Source organism: Temnothorax longispinosus, chromosome 8 (assembly GCF_030848805.1).
Source record: "Temnothorax longispinosus isolate EJ_2023e chromosome 8, Tlon_JGU_v1, whole genome shotgun sequence".
In the NCBI taxonomy this organism is placed as follows: Eukaryota; Metazoa; Arthropoda; class Insecta; order Hymenoptera; family Formicidae; genus Temnothorax; species Temnothorax longispinosus.
This window is the reverse complement of record NC_092365.1, coordinates 8,453,255-8,479,513: the sequence shown is the minus strand read 5'-3', so window position 1 is coordinate 8,479,513 and position 26,259 is coordinate 8,453,255. Positions and strand designations below refer to the sequence as shown.

Here is a 26,259-nt window from a genome sequence, read left to right as displayed (position 1 = left end):
TGGATGACGTTTCATGTACGATATGTTAATCCTCAAACATTAGATATTCACAATTAGTAAAGTTGATTGATGTCGATGCGAGAGATTGCAGTGCAGAAAAATTATTTAATACCTTTAAACAAGAAATGTTGAAACTACAAATACCATTTGAAAATATTATTGCTTTGTCATGCGATAATGCTTCTGTCATGACAGGGAAACATTTATCATTTAAAAAAAAACTTGAAATGTGTAAAAATGCATTAACGCTTTTATGTCCATGCCATTCCGCTACATTAATTGCGCATGCCGCATGTGAAAAAATACCTCCAGTTTGCGACAAATTTTTAAGAAAGATTGTAACATATATAAATAGTAGTCCGAAGCGTACAGCCATTTTTCGCGAATTTTGTGAATGTTTTCAAGAAACAAATCATAAAATTTTAAAATTAGCAAAAACGCGGTGGCTTTCTCGCCACTCATGTGTTGAACAAATTCTTGAATATTGGGATACTATTAAATATTTTTTGAATGAAATGGTTGTACGTGAAAAGACAGAATCGGGGGAATATCTTTTATCTGTAATGCAGAACATAGACATGAAAGCATATTTATTATTCTTAAAATATATGTATATTACAATTTTTTAATGTCTTTAATGCATTTTTTCAAGTTAAAGAAACAAGGATTCATTTGTTGCAGTCGAAAGTAATTGATTTCCTTATTGATATCTGTAAAAAATTTTTAAAACCAGAACTTTTGAAATATTTGCCTGAAATTAATTTCTCACAAAATAAAAATCATAAATCTTTGATTGAAATTAATTTAGGATCGCAATGCGAAGAATATTTCAGTCAATTAATGATTGAAGGACATACAGGCGCAGTTATAAATATTCGAGAAAATTGTTTACAATTTTACATAACTGCTGCCGAGCAAATTTGTAAAAGATTACCAGTCAATGACAAATTTTTGTCTAAATTAAAAGTTTTCAAATCGCATACAGCTTTATTTGATATCGATAGAGAAACGTCATTCAATGATATTTCCTTTATCGTTAAAACTATTGGCGGTTTTGATGAAGACTGTTTAAAGAAAGAATGGTCAACATTGCATTTAGATTTTACTGTAGCAGAAAAACAAAATTTAAAAGAATTAAATTTTGATGAAATGTGGAAGCAAATTTTGCAATGTCAGAATAACGACATTAAATATCCTAATTTAAGATCTCTTCTAAATGCAATTCGATCACTTCCTAACTCGAATGCTGATTCAGAAAGAATATTTTTATATCTGCCAGATGTAAAAACGAAAAAACGAAATAGTCTGTCATCAGTTTCTGTAAATGCTATTTGCGTCGTTAAATCAGCATTACATGCCAGAGGGGAAAATATTTTAAACATGAAAATTGATGACAATTATTTATCTCTCATGTCATCTAATAAATTATATGCTAAGCATCCTACTAAGCAAAAAAGTAGTCTAACATTATATCCTGCAGATGATGACAATATTGGTGATCTTTCTTCATTTAATGATATGCAATAATGTCTATAAAAGCAAATGCAAATAAAAGCAGCGCCGTGTAAAGTATCTTTTAAAGACATCGTCTATAAAAAACACCACGTCTGTAAATCTTGTAACCACGATGCTAAAAATCACTCCGAGATCTCGGACAGAAAAAGATTTAACAAATCATATTTAAACAATTCGGTCAATTGACCAATGCGATTAGTCAATTCTCTCTCCATCCGAGATCTCGGAGCGATTTCTAGTATCGTGGACACAAAGGTATAGAGACATAAAAAACGATTATGTACAAAATGTCTGTAAAAGACATCATGTCTGTAAGAGACATCCCCAGCGAGAAATGCCCCATCTAATCGACGTCTAATCATTTCTCGCTGGGGCATGATGTGCAAAATCCGACCGAGCAACCTCCCCATGGTGCACATCGGGTAACGCAAATGCCGGCGGTACTGATCTGCAAGTAAAGATGTGCAATTTAGAAAATTGTGAATTGCGATTGTGTTGTTCCTTAAGCACGCAAATTGTGCTTTAATATATGTAATATCGAAGGACATGTTCGTTCATTTATTCATTATACTATGAATGAATCATGAATTTTATTATTATTTATTAATAGATATTAAGTGTTATTTATTATGTTCCATTTACTTTAATATGTCTTTACTAGCATATATAAATGAGTTTATCATAATAATACAATAACTCACATAACGGTAATGTATAATAAACGTGTATTATTTAAATAAATAATTTTGAAGAATATAAATATATTGGTATATATTGGTATATATTGGTCGCATATCTGCACAATTATACATGATGCTCGCTTTCAGGAAAGTAAAAAAAATACTGGTTGCAAAAATGTAAATTGCTATGCCATTTCTACTTGTATAACAAAAATATTAAATTAAATATAAAAATAGAAATATACTGTGTTTACGCGAGCGTTACTTCTGTAGTAACTTACGATAATTCACTCATTTACGCGCGGAGTGAATTATCGTAAGTTACTACAAAATCCCGTTTACGCGAAAGAATCATCGTAGGTACGTTATTATCGTGTATCGTTACATTATTTATTTTTATTTAATATTTAATATTTTAATATTTTAATTCATTTTAGTATTACAAATTGTATGTACATATACATATAACATTGTCAGTGCGTGGACTGCGTGGTAAAACGAAATGCGGACACCCGAGTTATGGTACGGATCGAGCGGGAGGAAGAAGGGCAGAAGATCATATGTCTGCTTTCTTTTATTCAGCCGAAGTCAACCGAAACGCTGAGCGCACACGGACGTGGCTCGTGTTTTGTGTGAGTATCCCCTCCATCTCCATGACGACCGGGCCGCGTCTCATTTTCTGGCGGCACTGGCTACGTTTACACCCTGAAATTAGACCGCGGCCTGTACCTCAAATTCGACCTAAATTATTTAGCCCGCCTGCTGTAAACAGTTGATAGGCGACCGGACCTGGCTTCAAGTCAGGCATCGTATTTTAGTGACCCGACCTGAAATAGGCCGTTATCATTTGCGGTGTAAACGCGCAACACGTCCTAAAAGCTTTATTTGCTTGTTCGGATTTGCTGCAGTTTCAAGAGTGACAAGAGTGACAAGAGCCGTCAAGCGATTTATATATTTAAAAAATGAATAAAAAGTCGTGTTCAAAAAGTTTTTTGAAAAGTTCTTGTTCAGCAACTGCTGCTGTTCCTGTTCTTGTTCCTGTTCTTGCCCCTGTTCCTGTTCCTGCCATTGTTCCTCCTGTTTTTGCCCCTATTCCTGTTCCTGCCCCTGTTCCTGTTCCTGCCACTGTTCCTCCTGTTTTTGCCCCTGTTCCTGTTCCTGCCACTGTTCCTCCTGTTTTTGCCCCTGTTCCTGTTCCTGCCCTTGTTCCTGTTTCTGAATTATGTGATGATGATGGGATGATTGGAGATAAAACTTTAAATCAGTCATCGAAAAGAACGAAAGTTAAAGGATTGAACTGGACAGACATCGAAACACAGATATTCATTGAATTATGCATCGAAAAACGAATAATTCAATTAATGGACGGAAATCGCCATAAGCATATCGATATATACAAATTACTAGAACCGAATATGAAAGAAATGGGTTTTATTAAAACTGGCGCACAAATGAAAACCAAATTAAAGCATTTAAAAGAGGCATACTTTAAATGTAAACGAAGTAACAGCGTTAGCGGTGCCGCCCGTATGAGTTTTAAATTTTATGATGCGATGGACAAACTTCTTGGCGGAAGGCCATCCGTTGAAGCAATTAACAATCATGGCATTGATTCATCTAGTGCCCAAGATGCCAATAATCAAAGTAAGAAGAAACTTATTTGTATTAACTTTGATTATTATTTAGTTATCTTGTTCTTTATTAATACAATATACTTTCAGTATTGCCTGTGGATGAAGCATCAAATATGGAAGATTCTTTGATTAATGTAGAAGTAGAAATAGAAGAAAGAGAAGAAGAAAAAGAAAACATAAAATCTGCTAAAAAAACAAGTGGTTAGTATTTTTATACTCCATCTATATATACATATATATATATATATTGCGACGCTTTTTCCCCCGGTCTCGCAATCCGGTGGTATCGTGGATTGGCAGCACGCGTAACTAATTCCGACACCAAAGATTGGGCGCCAGGTGCGACGGATCGCACCACCGTACACTATAATATCTAACGCGATATTCCCGGCAATACTTCAGGGCGTAGGGCTCTTTCAGGGAATTCGGCGAGAGGCGTCACGCAATCAATCACACACACAAAAGACTGAATAATAATAACAGAATATATTTGGTCAGATAATATCAATAGGTATAATCGGTCTGAGTTTCTCGTATTACCGCAAAAATGTCGGATAGGCTGACGCACGAATGCCGCAATAACGCAATAAGTGCACGCGGTAATGTCGAATCTTTCACACTGTAGATTGGATCAACGCAACAGATAAACGCAGACGAACACACGAAAGCTTAACATAATTACGATTCAGGTATCGCGGTACCTGGCTTCGAACTCCCAACGAACTTACGCCACGAGGCCGACGAACCGACTCGCCGCACCTTCGGTTGCTCCTTCAACGCGCACCCGGGCCACCTCGATTCCGCACGACGCAAAATTATGGGCGATCTCGCCGAGTCGACCACGCTGGCCGGCGATTGCCCCCGAACACGAAATAAGGACTCGTATCGCGGACGATCCCGCGGCTTGCCATGCGAATCCCGAATTCTCTCGCAAGCACGGAGATTCCGTGGCCCCGCGCCGATCCCGTCGATCTTTCCGTCCCGCCAAACAAAATATTCGCCGTCCTCGAGGGCCCGGATACGTTACTCAAATACGAGGGCGAGTGCCCTTCAAATTACATGACCACTCGCGGCTCGCCGTTACCCGCACAACTCGCTCCCGTTATCGCCACGCAAGGCATCACTCTCAATAATATGGCCAATACGCGACACGATTCCGAACATAAACCCTAATACAATGAAAATGAAACGCGACACGATTACGATGAACACCATGAAACGCGACACGATTACTTACAAAATGAAACGCGACACGATTACGATGAACACCATGAAACGCGACACGATTACTTACATTCACGCAACGAGACGCTACACAATTCGACCCGATTAATCCGATTCACATATCTCAACGCCACGCGACTGTCGGCCGTGGCGGTGCTCGCGGGGAGGGCACAATTGGTCTCTACGCACTGGAGAGCTCACTCTCGGCAAGGCCCTGGCACGATTTCCACCCGACTCTATCTTAATGCGAGCGCAAGGTACCGCACGCGCTCGTCTCGCAGTCCACAGGTAATCCTGCGGCGCTCAGGTAACCGATGCGTGCCATGGGCCAGTGCCTCGAGCGAACCCTCTTTTTCTTAACGCGGGGACGCCAGAGTGGTGACCTTACAATGCGTCGTTGTCCCTTCGGTAGTCCGGGCAGCTCGGGATCCGGGAGATGCTTCCTGTTCTTTAGCCGGCACGACAGTGTCGGAAACGACGGCCTGCCGGGATCGCGCCGGTTTCCCGCGCCTGCGCTGTAGCGTGTCGCTCGACCGGATTGCCGATCCTAGCGCTCCTGCGCCTAGGCCGCACGTGCGCCGCTCCTTCCAGGGGCGCCACTCCAATTCTAGGGCGCTCTCCTCGGCGCCTCAGCCTCTCGCGCGCCTCCCCTTCCGGCGGCGCCGCTCCAACTACCTCCGATTCGGCGCGGGCTGTTCGAATCAACCGGCTGTCCGGGCCGCGATGATCGAGTCGGCGTTCGGGGTCAGGCTGACCGGGCCTCGGCCCCGTCCGCCGGCATCCCCTCGGGGCGACGGCCCCAGGGCTGTGCCTTTCCCTGGGCCGCTCCTCGGCACCCTGGCCTGACTGGCGTTTCGCTCGGTGGTGTCCCGGGGTCTTCCAGATCGTTATCCGGCCGCTGTTACGATCGAGTGTGGAGTGAACTCCGGCCGGCGACGCTCATGCACTTGCGGGGAGGCCCGGGCGATCCGACTTTCAGCCATGTCCCCTGGCCGTCTCCTTAATCCTCTGCCCTTCCTCGTTGCGGCCCCCGGCCGTTACAGATGGAGTCCGGCCACCACCGGCAATCCCTTAAAAACTTAACAGCGCAACCGCCCTCCTCTCGCTCTAACGAGGAGGCAATTCCCCTCGGCCGAGCCCGTCCGGGAAGGAGACGCGACTTGTCACGTCACAATATATATATATATATATATATATATATATATATATATATATATATGGCTGACGCTTGACGAGCGTAACATTTTGCGCCCGTGCCGCGCGCTTCATGCGAGTCGCCCGGTAGTAAATGTCGCGCCGCGAATCGTCCTTAGTGACGCTTGTTTATGTGAATATTGATTTTCTCTGATGCTCAATTTATTATTGATTTTCCTACTAGATGTTCAGTTATACCAGATGTTCTGTTTATACCCGATGTTCAGATTTGCTCTGGGTCTCGTCTCGTTCGGACGTGTCAGCCCGAGCTCTTCTTTAATAACGGGAGATTAATAAAAGAGTTTCCTTTTCTAACAACGTGTCCTCTTTTCTTGTGAGAGTCCTGAGAAACGCGCCGCGAGTGAGTGAGTGAGTGTAAACGTGCGGCTGACGCTTGACGAGCGTAACATTTTGGGGGCTCGTCCGGGACCGGACGAGCGAGAGATACGAGCGACGAGCGACGATACGACGGCCATGTCCAGCACAAGGAAACGGCTGAGGGAAGCGACTCCGCAGTCGGGCGCTACGGAGACGTCGGCGGAAGTTGTGACTCTCCAGGCCATCATACAGGAGATCCGCCAGATGCGCGAAGAACACGCACGTAGGGAGCGCGATTATGCGGAGACGTTCCGCCGCCAGGAGGAGGAGCTCTGCCGTCTCCGTGGGATGAACTCCGGCGCGCAGACACAGCTAAGTCTTTCCAATAATGAAGCGGCCGGGGACTCGGGGGCGCGTGACGCGAATTTCGCAAGGGCGCGGAACGCTCGCGAGGGGGGCGCGGTCGCGGATGGCGCGGCGACGCGAGTTGCGGACGGCCTCGGCGCGGAGACGCGAGACGCACACGCGGGCGAGAGAACTGCGATCATGAGCGGCGCGGAAACGCGAGACGCGCACGCGAGAGAGAGAATCGCAGACGCGTGCGGCGCACAAGTGCGGTCTGTGCGCGCGAACGAAAGTGTCACGGTTGCGAGTGCAGAGCTCGGGTATAAGTTAAAACCCGACACGTACGATGGGACGGTTTCTTTAAATGAATATTTTTCGCAATTAAATTTGATCGCGCGAGCAAATCATTGGGACGACGCGACGAAAACGATCGCGCTGGCGTCAAGCTTGAGGGGAAAAGCGCGTTCGGTGTTGGAAACGGTACAAGATGTCGAGCGTTTGGACTTCGCGGAATTGAAAGCAAAACTTGAATTGCGTTTCGGGGAGGGGCGGCAATTGCAGAATAGCTACGCCGCGTTTACGAATCGTAAACAGAAATTCGGGGAGGATTTGGCGACACTCGGCTCTGAGATCGATAAATTGTCGCGTCTGGCATACCCCGAGTCTCCGTTCGAATTACGCGACAAGATCGCTTGCGCACAATTTATAACTGCCGTCGCGGATAATTTTATTCGGCGAGCGCTTCAGATGGAGGGAATAACTTCCCTGAATGTGGCCGTTGAAAGGGCCAAGGCGCTGAAAACTCTTTAGGGGGATGATTCTAAAAGAAATGAAAAAAATTTTAATAAAAATCCCGGTGGCGCCCGGGAGGAGTGTTGGACTTGCGGTAAAACTGGGCATTTTCGATCGGAATGCCCCAATAAGGGAGGCGCGGTTTAGTTGAGCTTGGTGGGGTGGGCTCAACTTTAAATAAAATGAAAAATGTGTTCGATTTCTTTAATTTTTTTTTTAACAGTTATTATGTTCTGTTTCTGTGCGTAATGTTTGTTTTCCCAAAGGAAGTTGGCGGTACGTGAGAAGATAAGGAGGTACTGCGGCAGAACATCGGCCGAAGACTTCTCAGGGAAATTCTGTTTTTTTTTTAAAGAAGACTGCCTCGCCCACGGTTTTTGAGCTGTGGTTTTCCCGTGGGACGTAGAGCAAATGCTGAGGCAGGGACTTGGGGAGTCTGAAAAGACGCTGGGTCCACACAAGTTTCCCCCCCCCTTGTCTGAAGAGTTAGTGGGACGGCGTCGTGGAGATCGGCAGCGGGGGAGCACATCAAGAGAGCAGAGCTTCTTCTGGGTCTTCTGAAACCGGCGGAGGGGGGAGTCTGGCCAGCTCCCTCCGGAAGAGGAACGGTTCGGGGACCTGTTGTATGGCTTCTGGGGACCAGGAAAGATGGGGTCCAGAAACTTGGAGCAGCAGCTCAAGTAGGACAAGTTAACCATTGGGTGCCCTGGGGTCCACGGAACAGAAGTTAGACTGCAAGAGACTACCCTCCCGGATTGTCGGGACGACAATCTTGGAAGAGGGGGGGTAGTGTTGCGCCCGTGCCGCGCGCTTCATGCGAGTCGCCCGGTAGTAAATGTCGCGCCGCGAATCGTCCTTAGTGACGCTTGTTTATGTGAATATTGATTTTCTCTGATGCTCAATTTATTATTGATTTTCCTACTAGATGTTCAGTTATACGAGATGTTCTGTTTATACCCGATGTTCAGATTTGCTCTGGGTCTCGTCTCGTTCGGACGTGTCAGCCCGAGCTCTTCTTTAATAACGGGAGATTAATAAAAGAGTTTCCTTTTCTAACAACGTGTCCTCTTTTCTTGTGAGAGTCCTGAGAAACGCGCCGCGAGTGAGTGAGTGAGTGTAAACGTGCGGCTGACGCTTGACGAGCGTAACATTTTAAAATGTTATTATGTTATTAATTTTAAAATGTTACGCTCGTCAAGCGTCAGCCGCACGTTTACACTCACTCACTCACTCGCGGCGCGTTTCTCAGGACTCTCACAAAAAAAGAGGACACGTTGTTAGAAAAGGAAACTCTTTTATTAATCTCCCGTTATTAAAGAAGAGCTCGGGCTGACACGTCCGAACGAGACGAGACCCAGAGCAAATCTGAACATCGGGTATAAACAGAACATCTCGTATAACTGAACATCGGGTAGGAAAATCAATAATAAATTGAGCATCAGAGAAAATCAATATTCACATAAACAAGCGTCACTAAGGACGATTCGCGGCGCGGCATTTACTACCGGGCGACTCGCATGAAGCGCGCGGCACGGGCGCAACAATATATATATATATCTTCTATAATAAAATCCTTCGAATAAAACCCTGCCATAAATGGAAACCCACATAAAGCCAACCTTGAAATTAAAAAACTTATTACAGTAAAAGGAATTACTTTACTCAAATTTCCGAATAAACAAATATCTTGATTATTTATTATAGAATGGATAATAATACCGGCGCACATAAATAACATAGATTTAAAAATAGCATGGGTCAATAAATGATAAAAAGCAATAGTCTTCATACCCAACCTTAAAATCATTATTATTAACCCTAACTGCCTCAAAGTAGATAAAGCAATAATTTTTTTTAGGTCATTTTCCACATTAGCTATTAACCCAGATATAAATATGGTTAAAACTGACAAAAATAATAAAACTAAATTCATTTTTCTTCCCAATAAAAACCTATTAAATCGAATTAAAAATTATATTCAATAAAATTTCTTTATATATATATATAAAAAAATTTTTTTAAATTAATATTTATTTCATTAGATAACAAATATTATAATAAAATATAATTTTTTTTTTAAATAATATAAAATTTATAAAACAAATAAAAAATATAAATTTTATCATATTCTGTATTTATTATTTTATTAATATTATCAACATAAATCAACCCCACTTTCTTACTTTATAACAAAACCCCTTTCCTCCTTCTTAAGGACTCTTAATTACTAAACCCTTATATCTCAAGAACAACTTTTGGAAATAAAAATTTACAAATAACTATTTTGAGAACTTTCTTGCTATAGTATTTTGGTTTGCAAATGTCAAAACATCCTGTATATTGTATAATGTAGTATAATTTTGTTTTTACAGGAAACTACAAATATCAGTGGACTGTTCAAACAACAAAACTTCTAATAGAAGAAGTAAGAAATCATATGGGAATGTTGAGTAATAAAAATTGTATGCAAAAAAAAGTATGGAAAAGAATAGCAAATAAATTTATTGAAAGAGGATATAATGTAACAGAGGAAGGAATGTTCTGTTAAATGGAAGAATTTGAAGCGCAGATATAAAAATGTTCGAGATCTTAATAATCAAACTGGTGGAGCTACAGAATCTTGGGAATATTATGATCTCTTTGACGCTTTCATTAATGCCAAACCCGAAATAGCACCTGCATCAGTTGCTTCTAGTACACATGGATTTAGAATAAGGCAACCAAGTCCACCTACACAGGAAATTGGAGATTCTACCGACGAAAACTCTGCAGCAGCGACCAATACTTCTTATAACACAGGACGCAATATCAGGAAAGTGATAGCCGAAGAAGTGATAAACCTACATGGGTCAAAACACTTTACGAACAAAGAAAAGTAGAAGACGACTTAGCAACGCGAGCACCTCGACAGCTTGTCAGTCTTGTCGCAAACCGCGCAGATCAGCTCCGCATTCGTTTGTACACCGTCGCCGAGTGTCTGTGCACGACGGATATATTCAATATTTTCTGCAAAGATATAAATAAATTCTTATTTTCATATTGTAACATGAATAATTACAAATTGCATAATTTTTATCTACATTTATAACTTACCACAGTATAGTGTCTTCCGAACTACCTTCATGCGTTATAGGCGATGTCCAGTCATCGATCAATCATCAGTCATCAATCATCAATCATCAATTATTAATCATCAGTCATCAGTTTTTATCTATCTAATAATTAATAAAATGTTTTTTTTTATTAATTTTACGCTTTTCCAATATAACCTCAAACTTTGGAATAGATTAATTTTATGAAAAGGAATCCAATGTTTAGACCAAAAATATTAAAATAAATACATTTAAAATTACTATTACTAACTTTATTTTATGTTTCGTACAATTATTTATGACAAATAAAAAGGATTACCTGGAATTACCTTTCAATAAAATTATAATTTCTCCGTCAACTTTCTTCCACCATGTGGGATCAGTGCTGTGCTGCTGTGAGACAGGGATCACTGATCCGGATTAGTCTGGGGAAATTTAGAAGTCTAGCGGTTGAGTGCCACTGCTCAGTCCGATCAGCGATCCGATTAGTTATCGTAAACACCCTAGGGAACTGTAACACCGATGCCATCTATGAGCATTCTACCGAATCGACACTTATAAATTCACTATGCTCACAGATGTCTACACCTACACAATCTCTTCACGCTGTTTATTGCCCGTTTCTAACAAATTCTTTGAGATTTAATCAATTATTTCCCGAAAAATTAGAAGAATTAGAAAAATCTGTTTCCAGAAAATCGGTAACAAAAAACTATACACATAGTGGCACTCCCCGGAAAATTCTACCCCTATTTCATATACTTTTGGTAAAAATTCGGTTCAGGGGTTTGGGCTGGGCGTTGATGAGTCAGTGAGTGAGTGAGTCAGTCAGTCAGTCTCAGGACATCTTCCTTTATATATATAGATTATTACTGTAATTTTATGCACTTTTACGTTACTACGCATGATCATGTGTATCTACATTATGTCAGTATGACAGACATTCTAACCACGCAGTTATCAATTTTAGTACTTAATTGAGAGCGACAATTTTAACTTATAGATTCATGTTTTACGCACAAAAATACGCCAAATCGGTGAGGAAGCCTCTGTCCTTCATCATTACCTTTTTTAAACCACATTTAACTGCAATAATTAAATTATTTATATTTATATTATACATGTATATAATTTATTTAGTATTTAAGATTCTTTATCATAGTAGAATGATCGGCAGCAGGACGAGAAGTTGTAGAACGATCAATTGCAAGACGAAAATTTATAGGACGATCAACTGTAGAACGAGAAGTTGTAGGACGATCAACTGCAGGACGAGAAGTTGTAGGACAAATAAAATATATATTATAATTAATTAATTAAAATATTGTTACCTGAAACATCGCTTGAAGAACTCTCATTTTCATTAGTAGTAGGATCATCCGTATTAGGATGATATAATAATGTACTAAAAAAGTATATATACGATTATTTTTATTAAATAATTTGTGTGCCTTATGCTTACTCGCTCGATTAAAAATAAATATCTTCATTTGTGTCTTAGAAAAATATGTATCATAATATACACAATCACATGTACTTATTTAGATTATTAAGTATTCTTATTATACGCCCGTTTGTATTCCCGGTTCTGAATGTCTTCGACCTTAGCAAATTTCTTGCAAATACAGCGAGTCACGCGAGCGACGCGGCCCGAAATGGTCGAAACGGAGATAGAGATGGATAGAGGGGATAAAGTTGGAGGAGAGTGACGCTTAAATTGTACTTTTACAAATATTTTTAATACATGTATTTAATATTCATGTAAAACTTACTTACATTTAAAAGGATCACAAAGGATCAGTAAGATCTCGGTGCCGTCGGGGGCCCCAGTGGAACCACCCTCTTTCCTATTACTACAACTACTACTACATACATTTAGCGAATGTAACTATAATAGATGATGCAATACGGTTTCAATAAGTCAAATAATTATTTAAAAAACCATATAAAGTAACGCTGGCTACGCAGAAATTATTTTAGATAATGACATTACGGGTATTAATAGAAACAAAAGTATTATAGATGACGACAGTACGGGTATAAAATTAGGTTTTGTGAATCTTGCAGAGCCTCGTATTGCGTTGATGGGGAATATGAAACCGGTCTACTGTTGACGTTTATGTACTGCCCATTTGGTAGTGCTATCGTCAAGGCCATTTTCCAGGTAACCCACGTTGCGTCATCGCCGCTCGACGATACTCTGAGCATACGTAATGACGTAGTTTTTCAGGCTTGTACTAGCGAAACAATAACCATCGGTTTCGCAGGTGTAATTGGTTTCCGGGCATATATCGCAATAGCTTTTCAGTAATCCGTTCACAAGACACGAGGCGTGGAGTATACAGAGAAGCGCCAGGGCGAAGAGGTTCGCCATGCCGCCGTCGCGGACGCCTCTCACCTTAAGCCGGGTACAGACTTGAGCACAAACGCGCATGAGGCAAGTCGAGGCCGCATGAGCATACAAGTGTGGACGTTAATCCGCGGCAGATTGCTTCGGATTATTCGCCGCACGGCCTCGGACCGAGCCAGGGGCTCCAAGCTACCGTGTACTAAACGCGGACGCCTGGTTTTAGCGCCATCTACAAAAGCGGGGGGAAACTCGTAGCCGGATCTTATGGCTTCTGTCCACAGGACGCGGAAACGCTTGCCGCGCGGCGAGAAGCGATGCGGTAGCCAATTAACGTGTCGCTTTACCGTAAGAATCAAAAGTTTATATATATATATAATTCTTCCATAGCAGCTTATTATGCTAATTAAAAAGATAAACTATACATTCTATTCAGATTTGTCACATCTGTCCTATATTATTAATAACATAATATAATTTCTAGACCGATTAAGCAAATATAAATAAAATGTACAGTAGAAAAGAAAAAAAAGCATTACAAAGTAAATTATATATTTAAATAATTAATATTTATTTACAAGAAATATGGAAATAGATATATTAGAGACAATATAAAAATAGATATATTAACCCTTAGTTGTCACATTTCTTTTTTGAATATTTTTAACAATTTTTTTAAACATTCAAAAAATGAATTTTTTATAATACACTAGCATGCCCCGTCTCGGCTTCGCCCGAGATTAGAGTGTGGTCAATCAATATCATTTCCAAAATTTATTAAAAATTATGAAACTGTTTACGTTTTTTACCCGACAAATTATTTCTACCGTTGTCCGACTCTCACCGCGAGAAGCTCTACGTCGAGATCAGTTCAGAAATACGGAAATTCAATGAAATTAGAAAAATTAATATACATTTTTTCTTTTTTATTGAATGTGTTCATGTTCATCCCGAAAACATTTTAAACTGTCCTTCTAATTTTATTTATTTAATCGAGTACTTGAGGATACACGATATTTTTTGTTTTTCCGTTTGGTGCGTAAACGAATAAATCATAAGGTTTTCCGACGCGTGAGCAGCCCACATACAATTGTCCATGTGAGAAGCACGGATTCTCCAAATATAGCCCACACACTTGCAGCGATTGTCCTTGTGCTTTGTTGATCGTCATTGCAAAAGCGAGTCGCACCGAAAACTGCAAACGTTTAAATTCAAATGGCATATCTGTTGGGATCATTGGAATACGTGGCAACAGTACATCTTCCCCCTTGAATTTCCCATTCAAAATTGTAGCTTCAATGACATTGTTCATCATTTTTTTCATTGAAAGTCTTGTACCGTTGCAAAGTCTTGGTGGATTGATGTTTCGGAGAAGAATGATAGGCACGCCAATTTTCAATGTTAAACTGTGCGGTGGCATACCAGGCAAATCTAATGAATTCAAGAATTCCGTTGGGTAATTGACAACCTCGTTTTGATTCATTACAGTATCAATGGACTTATACGTTGTCGTTTCGCCTGGTATTCCGTTTTGAATGCTAAAGTTGATGGCATTTACATCATTGTTCCTAGCTGCTAATATTACACGTGCACTAAGCCAGTGATGATTTTTGTAATTACACGCGATATTTGGGAAAACTTTTAGAATTAATTCTTCTTTGGTTGATGTCATCTTACAAAAGTTTGTTGACAACGTGATACATTGTGTAGATCTATCAATTTCCATCTTCCCATTTCCAATATCCAACAATTGTTTTGCAAAACCTTCGGCGGATGCATCATTTTGTAATTGAACACGCATATTGATTTTTAAAGTCAATTTCTTTACATGTCGCCATAAAACTGATGATTTGAGACATGCATTAATTTCATCAGCGGGGGTTGAACGTGATATAACTGGCAGAGTTTGTCGAAAATCACCAGACAATAAAATTAGTGCTCCACCGAAGGGCTGTCCATTTCCCCTCAAATCTTTTAATGTACGATCAAGCGCTTCCAATGCTTTTTTATGAGCCATTGTGCATTCGTCCCATATGATAAGTTTACATTTTTTTAAGAACTTTGCCTATTCCGGAATTTTTTTTTTCCAGTCTTGATTCTCGTTGCTCTCCTGTTTCATTCGAACGGGCTTGAGCATTTCGTACTCGAAGAGCTTCTAATCTTGCCTCCCGTTGCTCGTCTGTTTCTGAAACTCGTAATGCCTTTTTCTTTCGTGCCTGAGATGTAGATCAACCAATCGATTGACGTTTGGGAGGCATAATTATCAACGATATTTGCAAATTTTCTGAGAAAAATTAAAAAATTCAGTATTTGATATTATGATAATTGAAATAAAATCAACTACGATGAAATGCAGCCAAAAAATATGTGTAAATGTATTTAGTGAGAACGATGATTTAAACGATGACAAATTGAACTATCATAACATCTATAAATGAACATCTATAAATAAATGTATGTTTTAGTATACAAAAAATGTGTAAATGTATTTAGTGAGAACTTATTTAATTCAATATTATGATAATTGAAATAAAATGAACTTATCGTGAGAGTGGGAACTAGAATTTTTAAAAAATATTTAACCGTTTTCTGTCCGCATAAAAAAATAGTCGCAAAAAATCATGCTATTTTGAGTTATAATTTTTAAAAGCATGCGAAAAATTGAATTTTTAATATTTTCAAAAAATCCTAATTCCCACGATAGCCATTCACCTATAGATTAAAATGCAATTTGATTTTTTGATTTCAGATAAACCAGTCCGCCGGAATCGTGGGCACCGTTTGTCTGCTTTTTTTTACATGAGTGCCATTCCAGTGATGTAACTCGCCATTGACGCTATATTTTTAAATAAAAAAATTTACACATATAATTTAAGATGTAATAAATATATAGTAAAAATTTGGAAGCTCTGTATTTTTTTATTTCGCCGCAAAAAAATGCAAAAAAACCTTAAAAAACGGTCGTCACACGGGATGACCCCCTTAAAGACAATATATTTATGTAACAACATAAAAATAAAAAATATATATACATTATTATTTATTAAAACTCTTATGTGTATTATAGTATGCATATGCTAAATCATGCAATTTCACATTCAAAGTCACAATTATACTTTGATGTATCTAGGGCCGTTGCTCATCGATGTGATGTATATGTATGTGGTAGTAGCCTACCTAACGCCATCTACAAATCCGGGGGAAAGCTTTTAGCGAATCATGGGATCCAGTTCGTGTACGTTAGCTTGGACCCCCTGGACCGAGCCGAACGCTGTCGGTCCGTCAAAGACAATTCGTGCTCAGTTTGGACGTGTTCAAGCACGCGTACGGAGGACAGCCGCGTACGACACAAAGTGAAGACCAGTTAATAAATTATCTACAGTATTTTCGATATTTTGCCTTTGATGGCATTCAAAAAAATAAAATCATCTTCTGACATTCTAACGAAGTTTCTGAATTGACCACTTTCTTTGTCAGCTAACAAATCATTTAGTAAACAGATGTTGTTCACATTGCTTAATCGGCTTCTCTTTAAATAAAACTGTGTTGACCACCAGCGCCTTTGTGTGCTATCTCGTTTTTCTTTTTTTTTAAATAAATTATACATATACACATGGTCTTTTCACCCTGATTATAACGCCGTCAATATTGCGTTGACAAATATTCGTCGAGGATGCTCGATACAACGTCGTTCAATACTGCGCAAACAATCTCGGAATACTCGTAGTATAACGCTTAACTGGCAGACAGCTGATCGCGGGTTTGGACTAATCACGCCGAAGACCGACGGACGAGTTCTCGAGGTCTCTCGGTCGTTCCGCTACCACGCGCCCTTCCGATCCTAATCGTTGCGGCTCGATATGTTCCGTCACATGCAGCCACGCTATTGGCTCTCCGTCTCGGCGGTTTACAGGGCCGGCGCTCGCGCGGCGCGGGTTGCAAACATGCGGTCGGTAAATGTATATACAGTCAGTAGCCCCGTCGGGTCGACTATTACATCGAGTATCGATGTCGAGGGGAAGGATTCTAATTTTCCTGTCACACTATATATATATATATATATATATATATATATATATAAGTATTTTATATATTAATATTCAAATACACATTTATTACTTTTTTCTTCTACCCCAATTGTAGTGTGCAAATGACAATTGATATAAAAACTGCATAAATCGTTCTTGTTGCCGGCGAATTCCACTCCTTCCTCTACGTCTCGATAAATCTTTACAATTACAACATACAATGTTACTATACGATTATATAATAATATAGAATATAATACGTATAAATCTAATTAGCTTTTATAATTATAGCCAATTGCAGTAAAAGTAATATAGTGTTAACATTGCTTTTGCTGTAGACTTCCGTTTCCGGCGCTTTCGTGAGTGACACGTGTGTGAGTGACTGGAAGAAAATCGGAGAAAGAGGAGTGTGAGAGGGTGTGTGAGAGGGCAGTGAGTGGGTGAGAGAGAGAAGCAGAGGAGTGAGAGAGTGTGGGAGTGGGCGCAGGTCAAAGGGAAAAGATAGGGTTAGATACGGGGAAGGAAAAGTGACGGTAGAACAACGGGCAGATAGGTAGGCATAGAATAAAACAGAGGAGAGGGGCAGAGCGTATAGACGGGGACGTCACGAAGTTGCGCTGTCGCGGCGACACGCGTGGGGGCATAGGCAGGTGCGAACATAGAAGGAGAACTCATAGAGAAATAGAAGAGCAGGGTAGATAGGTATAGCTGAAGGAAAATGGCGGGGGATGAAGGAAAAGCGGCAAGATTGATAGAATTAATTGGAGAAGATCAGGAGAAGGGAAAAGGGGAAAGAAGAGGAAGTACAGGAAGTATAGAATCAAAGAGAAAGAGAGGGGAAACAGAAGGCGGGGAATCCAAAAAATGGGCCTTTAACAGGAGTAAGAAGGTGCAGAGATCACCGAAGAAAATAGATGATAAGGAAACTACAGGAGATGAAAGAAGCTGGATAGAGGAGATAAAAAAGGAAGTAAAAACCGAGATGAAAGAAGGGATAAAGGAGATGCTGGAGATAATGAGGGAGCAAAAGAGAGAGATAAGACAAGAGATGGAAGATTTAAAAAGAACCATGAAAAAGAGAGAAGAAAAATGGATGAAAGAGAGAGAAAAGATGGAGAAGAGAATAATGGAAATGGAGAAGACGATAACGGAAATGAAAGAGAAGGGAATAGGGAAAGAAGAAGACGCAGGGGATAAGGGATTAGAGAGAAAACTAAAAGAAATAGATAAGAAATTAGAGATGAAAGAGAGAGAGAAGAAAGAAGAAAAAACATAGTTATAAGAGGAACAAAAGGAAAGAGGAACGATATAGAAAGAGAAGTGAAAGAAATTTTAATGGGGATTGAAATAGAGACGGAAGTGAGTTGCAAAAAGGTCATAGAGGACAACAGAGAGGGAGGTATAAGGATGGCAATAATAGGCCTGCAGGGACTAGAACATAAAAGAAAGGTCATGATGGAGAGAAGAAGACTAAGAGAGAAAGGGATAGGAATAGATGATGACCTGACATAAAAGGAGAAAAAGATGAGATGGAATATAGAAGATATTGCAAGGCAGGAGAGAGGAAATGGTAAGAGAGTAAAGGTAGGATATGGAAATATACAATTAGAAGGAAAATGGGAAGAGGATGAAGAGATATTAAGAGATAACGAAGGAAATGTGTGGAAGGAAAAAGGGGAAAACTAAGAGAGGAAGAAGATGGAGGTAATATGGAAGAGGGAGATGAGAAGGACAAAGAAGGTGAAAAGGAGAATGAGGAAGAGAACTTAGGAGGAAGAGATGGAGAGGAGGATGCCGAAAATGGAGAGAGAGAGAAAAGGAAAATCAGGAGGAAAGAGGAAATGTGGAAGGTGGCTTTCTGGAATGTGGCGGGCATAGCAAACAAGGATAAGGAATTCTGGGAAGCAATAAAGGAATGGGATGTAGTGATAATGATGGAGACATGGTTAGATGAGAGGGGGTGGGAAAAGATGAAAGAGAAGATCCCAAGAGAATACAAATGGAGAGTACAGATAGCGACCAGAAAGAACAAGAAAGGAAGAGCGACTGGGGGTATGCTGTTAGGAATACGGAAGAGAATAGAAGAGATAAAGGAAGAAAGAAAGTTGGAGGAAGAGGAAGGTAAGATCGAATGTAAGATAAGGATAGGAGAGGAAATATGGAGAATAATAGGGCTTTATGTAAATAATGATATTGTTGCGCTCGTTCGCGCGTTCGCTGCTCACTCACTCGCGCACACACACTCGCGAACGCGGCGCGCAATCCCGTTGCCGGGAATAAATACTCTCGGATGAAAGAGAACTGGTTTAATCAGCAAATATAGTTTTTACAATAGAGCTCGTGAACACGTCCGAACGGTCCAGCTGTTCAAGAACAAAATCCCACAGTCATTCGGAAAATCAATAAATCAATAATTAAATATGTCCCGTTGTCAAGGGACGCGCTTCGACTCGAAGCTTCCGCAGAGCGCAGCCAAGTTCAGCCCACGGGTAACGGGTGTCACGGCACGGGCGCAACACTGCCCTCCCTCTTCGAGATTGTCGTCCCGACAATCCAGAAGGGCAGCCTTTCAGCGGTCACATTTTCGGGACTTCGAGACGAATTCCTGCCCTACCCCGAGCTGCTGCTGCGGGTTACCGGGCTCCGTCCCTTGAGTCTTCTCCCTCGGAAGCGTTCGGTCCTCTCGACCTCCTCCTCCGCGAATCTCCTGTCTCGGCTCTTCCTGGGGGAAAGCTGGCCAGGCTCCCCCCTCGCCGACTTCAGGACGACTCTTCCTGTACCGCTTCTTCCCAGCCCAACGTGGACCCCTTTCTGTTCCCGGCGCTGAATCCTCTTGAATCTTCGGACATGGGGGGGGAATACTTCCGTGGACCCTGCATCTCGCAAGACTCCCCAGTCCCCGCCTCGGCATTCGCCCTTCGTCCCACGGGAAAACCACGGTCAAAAACCGTGGGCGAGGCGGTCTTCATTAAGGATTTCGGGCGTTCTTGTAGCCTCTAATGCCTTCGCCTAGGTCAAACGTTCCCTCTCTCTTTCTCTCCTTCTGCGAAAATAAACATAAAACGCAGTAACTCGAACAACAACAACAAAAAAATTAAACTAAATTTAATCTTTATCGGGCTCCGATCTACTCCATTTCCCTAATCAAATAAGGAGCCAGCCTGTCGGCATGAACTACCTTCTTCTTTCGAGAAGGTGACCTCTGGATGCAATAAACGACATCACTTAACTTCTTTACTACGGAGAAAGGCCCTTCCCAATTTCCTTGCAACTTCGGAGCCCTTCCCTTCTCCCTTCGAGGATTGAAAAACCAAACCTTTTGTCCCTGTTCAAAGAGGGTTTGTCTGGCACTACGGTCGTACCAGGTCTTTACCCGAGAAGACGTTGTTCTATCCGTCCCCTAACACCTGAATGAATTTCTTCAAGTTTTTTTCTCAAGCACCCAATATAATTCCCTACTGATTGAGACTTCTCAGGATTTGGTGGACTCCCTTGGAGCAAATCAAGAGGCAGCCTCAGGTCTCGGGCAAAATAAAGTTCTGCGGGAGTAACACCAGTAGACTCATGTTTGGATGACGCTCAACCTGTCCATCTGACTGGGGATGCAAAGCCGTGGTCCTTGTTTTTCTTATTCCAAGAAGAACCATTAATTCAGCGAAGAGTTTTGACTCGAAGTTCTTCCCCTGATCTGTGTGGACTTCTTCAGGAACTCCATGCCTAGAAACAAACTGGCTGACAAAAACATCCGCCACAGTCTTTGCCCTGATATTCCTAAGCGGAAAAGCTTCCACCCATTTCGTGAAACAGTCCACGACGACTAAGAGATACTTATTTCCAGAATGAGTTGTCGGGAGGGGACCAAGGATATCCATCTGCACTCTAACAAGCGGAGCCCCGACGTTATAGACCTGAAGAGGAGATTTCCCCTTTCCCAAAGGGCCTTTTTTGGCTATGCAAATATCGCAAGACTTGCACCAATTCTCGACATCCTGCTTGTAAGTCGCCCAATAGAAGCGTTTTCGGATCTTCTCCAGGGTTTTGTTCACCCCGAAATGACCACCCGAAGAGGAATCGTGAGCCTCTTTCAGAATTTCTTTTACGCGTTTGCGAGGAACAACAAGTTGGAGAAGACTTGATTTCAAATTAGGAGCCTCCCATTTCCGAAAAAGAACTCCGTCCTTTAAAATAAGTGTATCCCAATAAGCCCAGTAGATTCGAACAGCAATCCCTTTTGCGATTATCTCGGAGCGCGGAGGACGTTCCCCCGCCTCCTTGGCTCGAAGAAAGATCGCAATTTCAGGGTCTTCCTCCTGATCCCTATGCCAGCCCTCAAGATTCTCCCCCCCGAGAGCTATTCGAGCAACGGACTTTACTTGCTCTTGAGCACTCTTTTCCTCTACCTTGGTGCAGTACCCACAGCCGTACATCTCACATTGTCGTCTAGACAACCCGTCGGCATTTTTGTGGGCCTGTCCCTTCCGATATTGGATCTCGAATTCGTACTGCTGGAGTCTCTCCAGCCAACGTGCCAACTGCCCCTCTAATTCCTTGAAGGACATCAACCACCTTAAAGAAGCGTGATCCGTGCGGATCGAAAATTTCCGTCCCAAAAGATAATGACGAAATGATTTAATGGAATCTACAATAGCAAGAAGTTCCCGCCGGGTTACACAATAGTTACGCTCAGTTTTGCTAAGCACGCGACTAAAATAAGCAATTACTCTCTCCTCTCCTTCTTGCCTTTGCGAAAGAACTGCGCCGATGCCTACATTAGAAGCATCGGTATCTAAAACGAACTCCCCCTCCTCATTTGGAAAAATAAGAACCGGGGTAGCAGACAAGACCTGTTTCAATTTTTCAAAAGCATCCTGGCATTCCTTTCCCCAAACAAATTTAGAACAGTTTTCTGTAAGTGAGTACAAGGGTTTTGCTAATGAAGAAAACCCTTTCACAAATCTTCGGTAATACGAGGTAAATCCCAGGAAGCTTCGCAATTGCTTCCTATTATGTGGGACTGGCCAGTTACTCACCGCAGAAATTTTCTCAGGGTCCGTGGTAATACCCTCCGCCGAGACTATATGTCCCAAATACTTTACGCTCCTCCCGAAAAGAACACATTTTTTTGGATTTACCTTAAGGTTCACTTCCCGAAAACGTTGGAGAATTTTTTTTAAATTGTCCAACATCTCTGAAAAACTCTTTCCGAAAATAATCACATCGTCCAAATAAACCAAGCAAATTTTCCCCAAGAACTCCCTTAAAACTTTTCCCATTAAACGTTGAAATGTCGCGGGGGCATTACACAAACCAAAAGGCATTACGGTAAATTGCCACAGCCCGTTCCCGATGGAAAAAGCGGTTTTCTCACGATCTTCTGGGCGAACTTTTACCTGCCAGTACCCGCTTTTCAAGTCTAAAATGGAAAACCACGAGTTACCTGCGAGTTGATCGAAGATATCATCAATCCTTGGGAGCGGAAAGGAATCTTTCTTAGTAATGGCATTTACTCCCCTGTAATCTACACAAAATCTTATCGTCCCATCCTTCTTTTTCACTAAAACAACAGGCGAGACCCAAGGGCTTTGGGATTCCTCTATTACTCCCTTTTTCCTCATGTCCTCAATTATTTGATTCACTTCACCACGCATTCGGATTGGAACACGACGAGGGACCTGTTTTATTGGGGAGGAATTTTCCACATTTATGGCATGATAAATTTTCATCGCAGTTGCCCGCAATAATTTCATCGGAAAACACATCCTGATATTCATTTAAAAAAGAAAGAAAACGTTTTTCTGGGTTTCATCAAGGTTTACTGAATCCCTCTCGTAGAGTTCTTTTAAAAAGGGCAAAACTTTTTCAGAAGAGTTTACTACCCGAGAACAATCATAAATCCTTATTTTCTCTTTGAATTCTAGATTTCTCAAAGGAAACTCGAAAATATCTTTCAAATTTACTGTTTCGAGAAAATCTACTCCTAATAAGCACTCATCACTAATTTTCGCTACAAACATAGGCACCTTTAAAGAAAATTTTCCGATCTGAACGTCTACAATAACCTTAGACTCGAATGGAACTCTCTCCCCAGTGGGATATCTTAAATCTTGATTTTCTACCTTAATCTTTTCTTTATTCCTATCAATCAATTCTTTACTGACAATCGAAATATCGGAACCCGTATCTATTTTAAAAGAGCAACGTTTTCCATCCAAAAAGCCATCATAACAAAAATCTTTCCTAACTAACTTATGATTAACAAAACGTTTGATAAACGGGGTATTATTTTCGCAGGTCGAACCCACCCCGCAGAGCTCGACTAATCCGCGTTTCCCTTCTCACCGGGACATTCATACCGGAAATGCCCCGTTTTCCCGCAGCTCCAGCACTCCTTATTCCAATTGGTGCCAAATCGGCCGCCTTGCCGATTTCCTTTTCCGACCTTCCCTCCCCCTTCCTCCTTCTTTTCCCCACTTCCTTCTTTATTTGCATTTTTCTTTTCATTAAAATTCTCTCTCTTTCTTTCAAAATTATCTCCTTGTATGATCTTAATCGCCTTAGCTCTCTCTACGGCTAACTTTAGGGAGGTTATCCCCTCCAGCTGGAGAGTCCTCCGAATAAAGCCATTTGAAAGTGCGGAAATGAATTGCGCGCAGGCGATTTTATCACGAACCGGAAAAGGGCATTCGGGGTACGCCAGACGAGCCAATCTTTCGAGATCTGATCCGAGCTCGGCGAGTTCCTCCCCAAATTTCTGTTTTCGGTTCGTGAATTGCGAATAATGGTTTTGTGAAAGAAGTCCCTCACCGAAACGCAACTCAAGTTTGGATTTTAATTCTGCGTAGTCAAGATTCTCTAAATCTTGAACATTTTCAAGAATTGAACGCGCTTTTCCTCTTAAACTAGAGGCTAATATAGCTGTTTTTGACGCGTCACTCCATTTATTCGTCCGAGCAATTAATTCGAATTGCGAGAGGAACTCACGCAACGGGATCGTCCCATCATACGTGTCGGGCTTTAATTTAATATACTCCGTTTCGCGTCGCGGTTCTCCCCCCTCGCGATTCACTACCGCGACCGCGCCACGCGACCCCGAATCTCCGTGAGCTCTATTTATAGAAGGACTTAGCTGTGCGCGTTCCTGACGCTGAGGCTCCGCATCCCGCTGCCGCAACAACGCTGCGTACTCCTCACGCATCTGGCGAATCTCCTGCATCATCGCCTGGAGCGTCACCACTTCCGCTGAGAGCTGAGGGGCGCTCGGGCCGGCTCGTTGAGTCTCCGCCTCGAACTGTGGGACTCTCGGCCTCGGAGTCCCCATGCGCGCTCTCTTTCTTAATGTGGGAGCTGCCGATGGCTCGGTACTCGTCATCGAGTTCCTCGTTCGTACGTCCGTCCTCGCTCGTCCGATCCCGGACGAGCCCCCAAAATGTTGCGCTCGTTCGCGCGTTCGCTGCTCACTCACTCGCGCACACACACTCGCGAACGCGGCGCGCAATCCCGTTGCCGGGAATAAATACTCTCGGATGAAAGAGAACTGGTTTAATCAGCAAATATAGTTTTTACAATAGAGCTCGTGAACACGTCCGAACGGTCCAGCTGTTCAAGAACAAAATCCCACAGTCATTCGGAAAATCAATAAATCAATAATTAAATATGTCCCGTTGTCAAGGGACGCGCTTCGACTCGAAGCTTCCGCAGAGCGCAGCCAAGTTCAGCCCACGGGTAACGGGTGTCACGGCACGGGCGCAACAATATAGACAGGAAGCTAGAAGGCCTGAAGGATAAGACGGAGGAGGGAGAAAAGGGAGTAAGGACTATAATAGGTGGGGATTTCAATGCGAGAACGGGGGAGGAAGGAGGTTGGGAAGAGGAGGACGAGGAAAGAGTGGAAGGTGGAGGGAGAAGATCAAAAGACAAGAAAATAAATAGGGACGGAAGAAAGCTATTGGAATTCATAGAGGAAAGAGGTTGGATGATACTAAATGGAGGCGTGAAAGGAGATGAGGAGGGTGAATTTACGTACACAGGAGGGAAAGGCGAGACAGTTATAGACTACGTGATAGGGGAGGAGGAGGTTAGAGAAAGGGTGGAAAGATTGGAGGTAGGAGAAAGAGTGGATTCAGATCACCACCCGGCACCCAGTAACAATATGGATGAGGGGTAAACTTGAGAAAGATCAGAGAAAAAGAGAAGGAGAAAGAATAAGAAGAAGAGGAATATGGAGCGAAGGGGGAAGAACGCAATTTAAAGAGAGATTAGGAACGATAAAGGGAGGAAAAAGAGAAATACAAGAGGAGATAGAAGTAGGAAGCTCAAGGATAAGAAAAGTAATAAAGGAGAACGAAAATGAGGGAGGGAGAAGGGATAAGAAGAATGGAAAAGGATGGTGGGACAAAGAATGTAAGGAAAAGAAAAGAGAGGTGAGGAAAGAGCTGAGAAAATGGAGGAAAGGAAGAGGAGAAATGGAAAGAAGAGAGGAGAGAAAGGAGTACAGAGAAATGTGTAAAAGAAAGAAGAAAGAGGAGAAGGAAAGGATGATAAGAGAAATAGGGGAAGCGAAAACGGAAGGAAAGGTATGGGAGTTGATAGGCAGAGTAAGAAAAAAAAGGAAGAGGATAAATGAAGAGATAAAGATGGAAGAATGGAAGGAGTACTTCATGGAACTAATGGGTGGGATGGAGAATAGGGTAGTGAAAGGAGAAGGGGGAGGGAACAGACAAAAAGAAGAGGAGATAGAGTTGGAGGAGGTAAGAAATGTAATAAAGAAGTTAAAAGCAGGAAAGGCAATAGGAAATGACGGAATACCGAACGAGGCGTGTAAATTTGGAGGAGAAGAAATGGAGAAATGGATATGGGAAATCTGTAAAAAAGTTTGGAGAGGGGAAGGCTGGCCGGAACAATGGAAGGAAGGAGAAATAGTCCCAATAATTAAAAAAGGAGAAGGACGAGGGGTGAAGGATTATAGAGGAATAACAATAATGTCATCAATGTACAAGATATACACAGCGATACTGGCAGAAAGGTTAAGGAAGGAGGTCGAGACAAAGAATTTGATTCCAGATAACCAGGCAGGATTCAGAAAAGGGATGG

The 26,259-nt window shown here is 41.8% G+C and overlaps 1 protein-coding gene and 1 pseudogene across 1 annotated transcript; one reads left to right on the top strand and one right to left on the bottom strand.

Moving 5' to 3' along the window:
• The first annotated feature begins 6,721 nt into the window (after positions 1 to 6,721).
• On the top strand, positions 6,722 to 11,014 carry LOC139818229 (uncharacterized; annotated as a pseudogene).
• A 3,115-nt stretch (positions 11,015 to 14,129) lies between these two features.
• LOC139818228 (uncharacterized) lies at positions 14,130 to 14,942 on the bottom strand. The gene has a single exon (XM_071786843.1). The coding sequence runs from the start codon at positions 14,940 to 14,942 to the stop codon at positions 14,130 to 14,132; it is 813 nt and encodes a 270-aa protein (XP_071642944.1).
• Between the last annotated feature and the right edge of the window lie 11,317 nt (positions 14,943 to 26,259).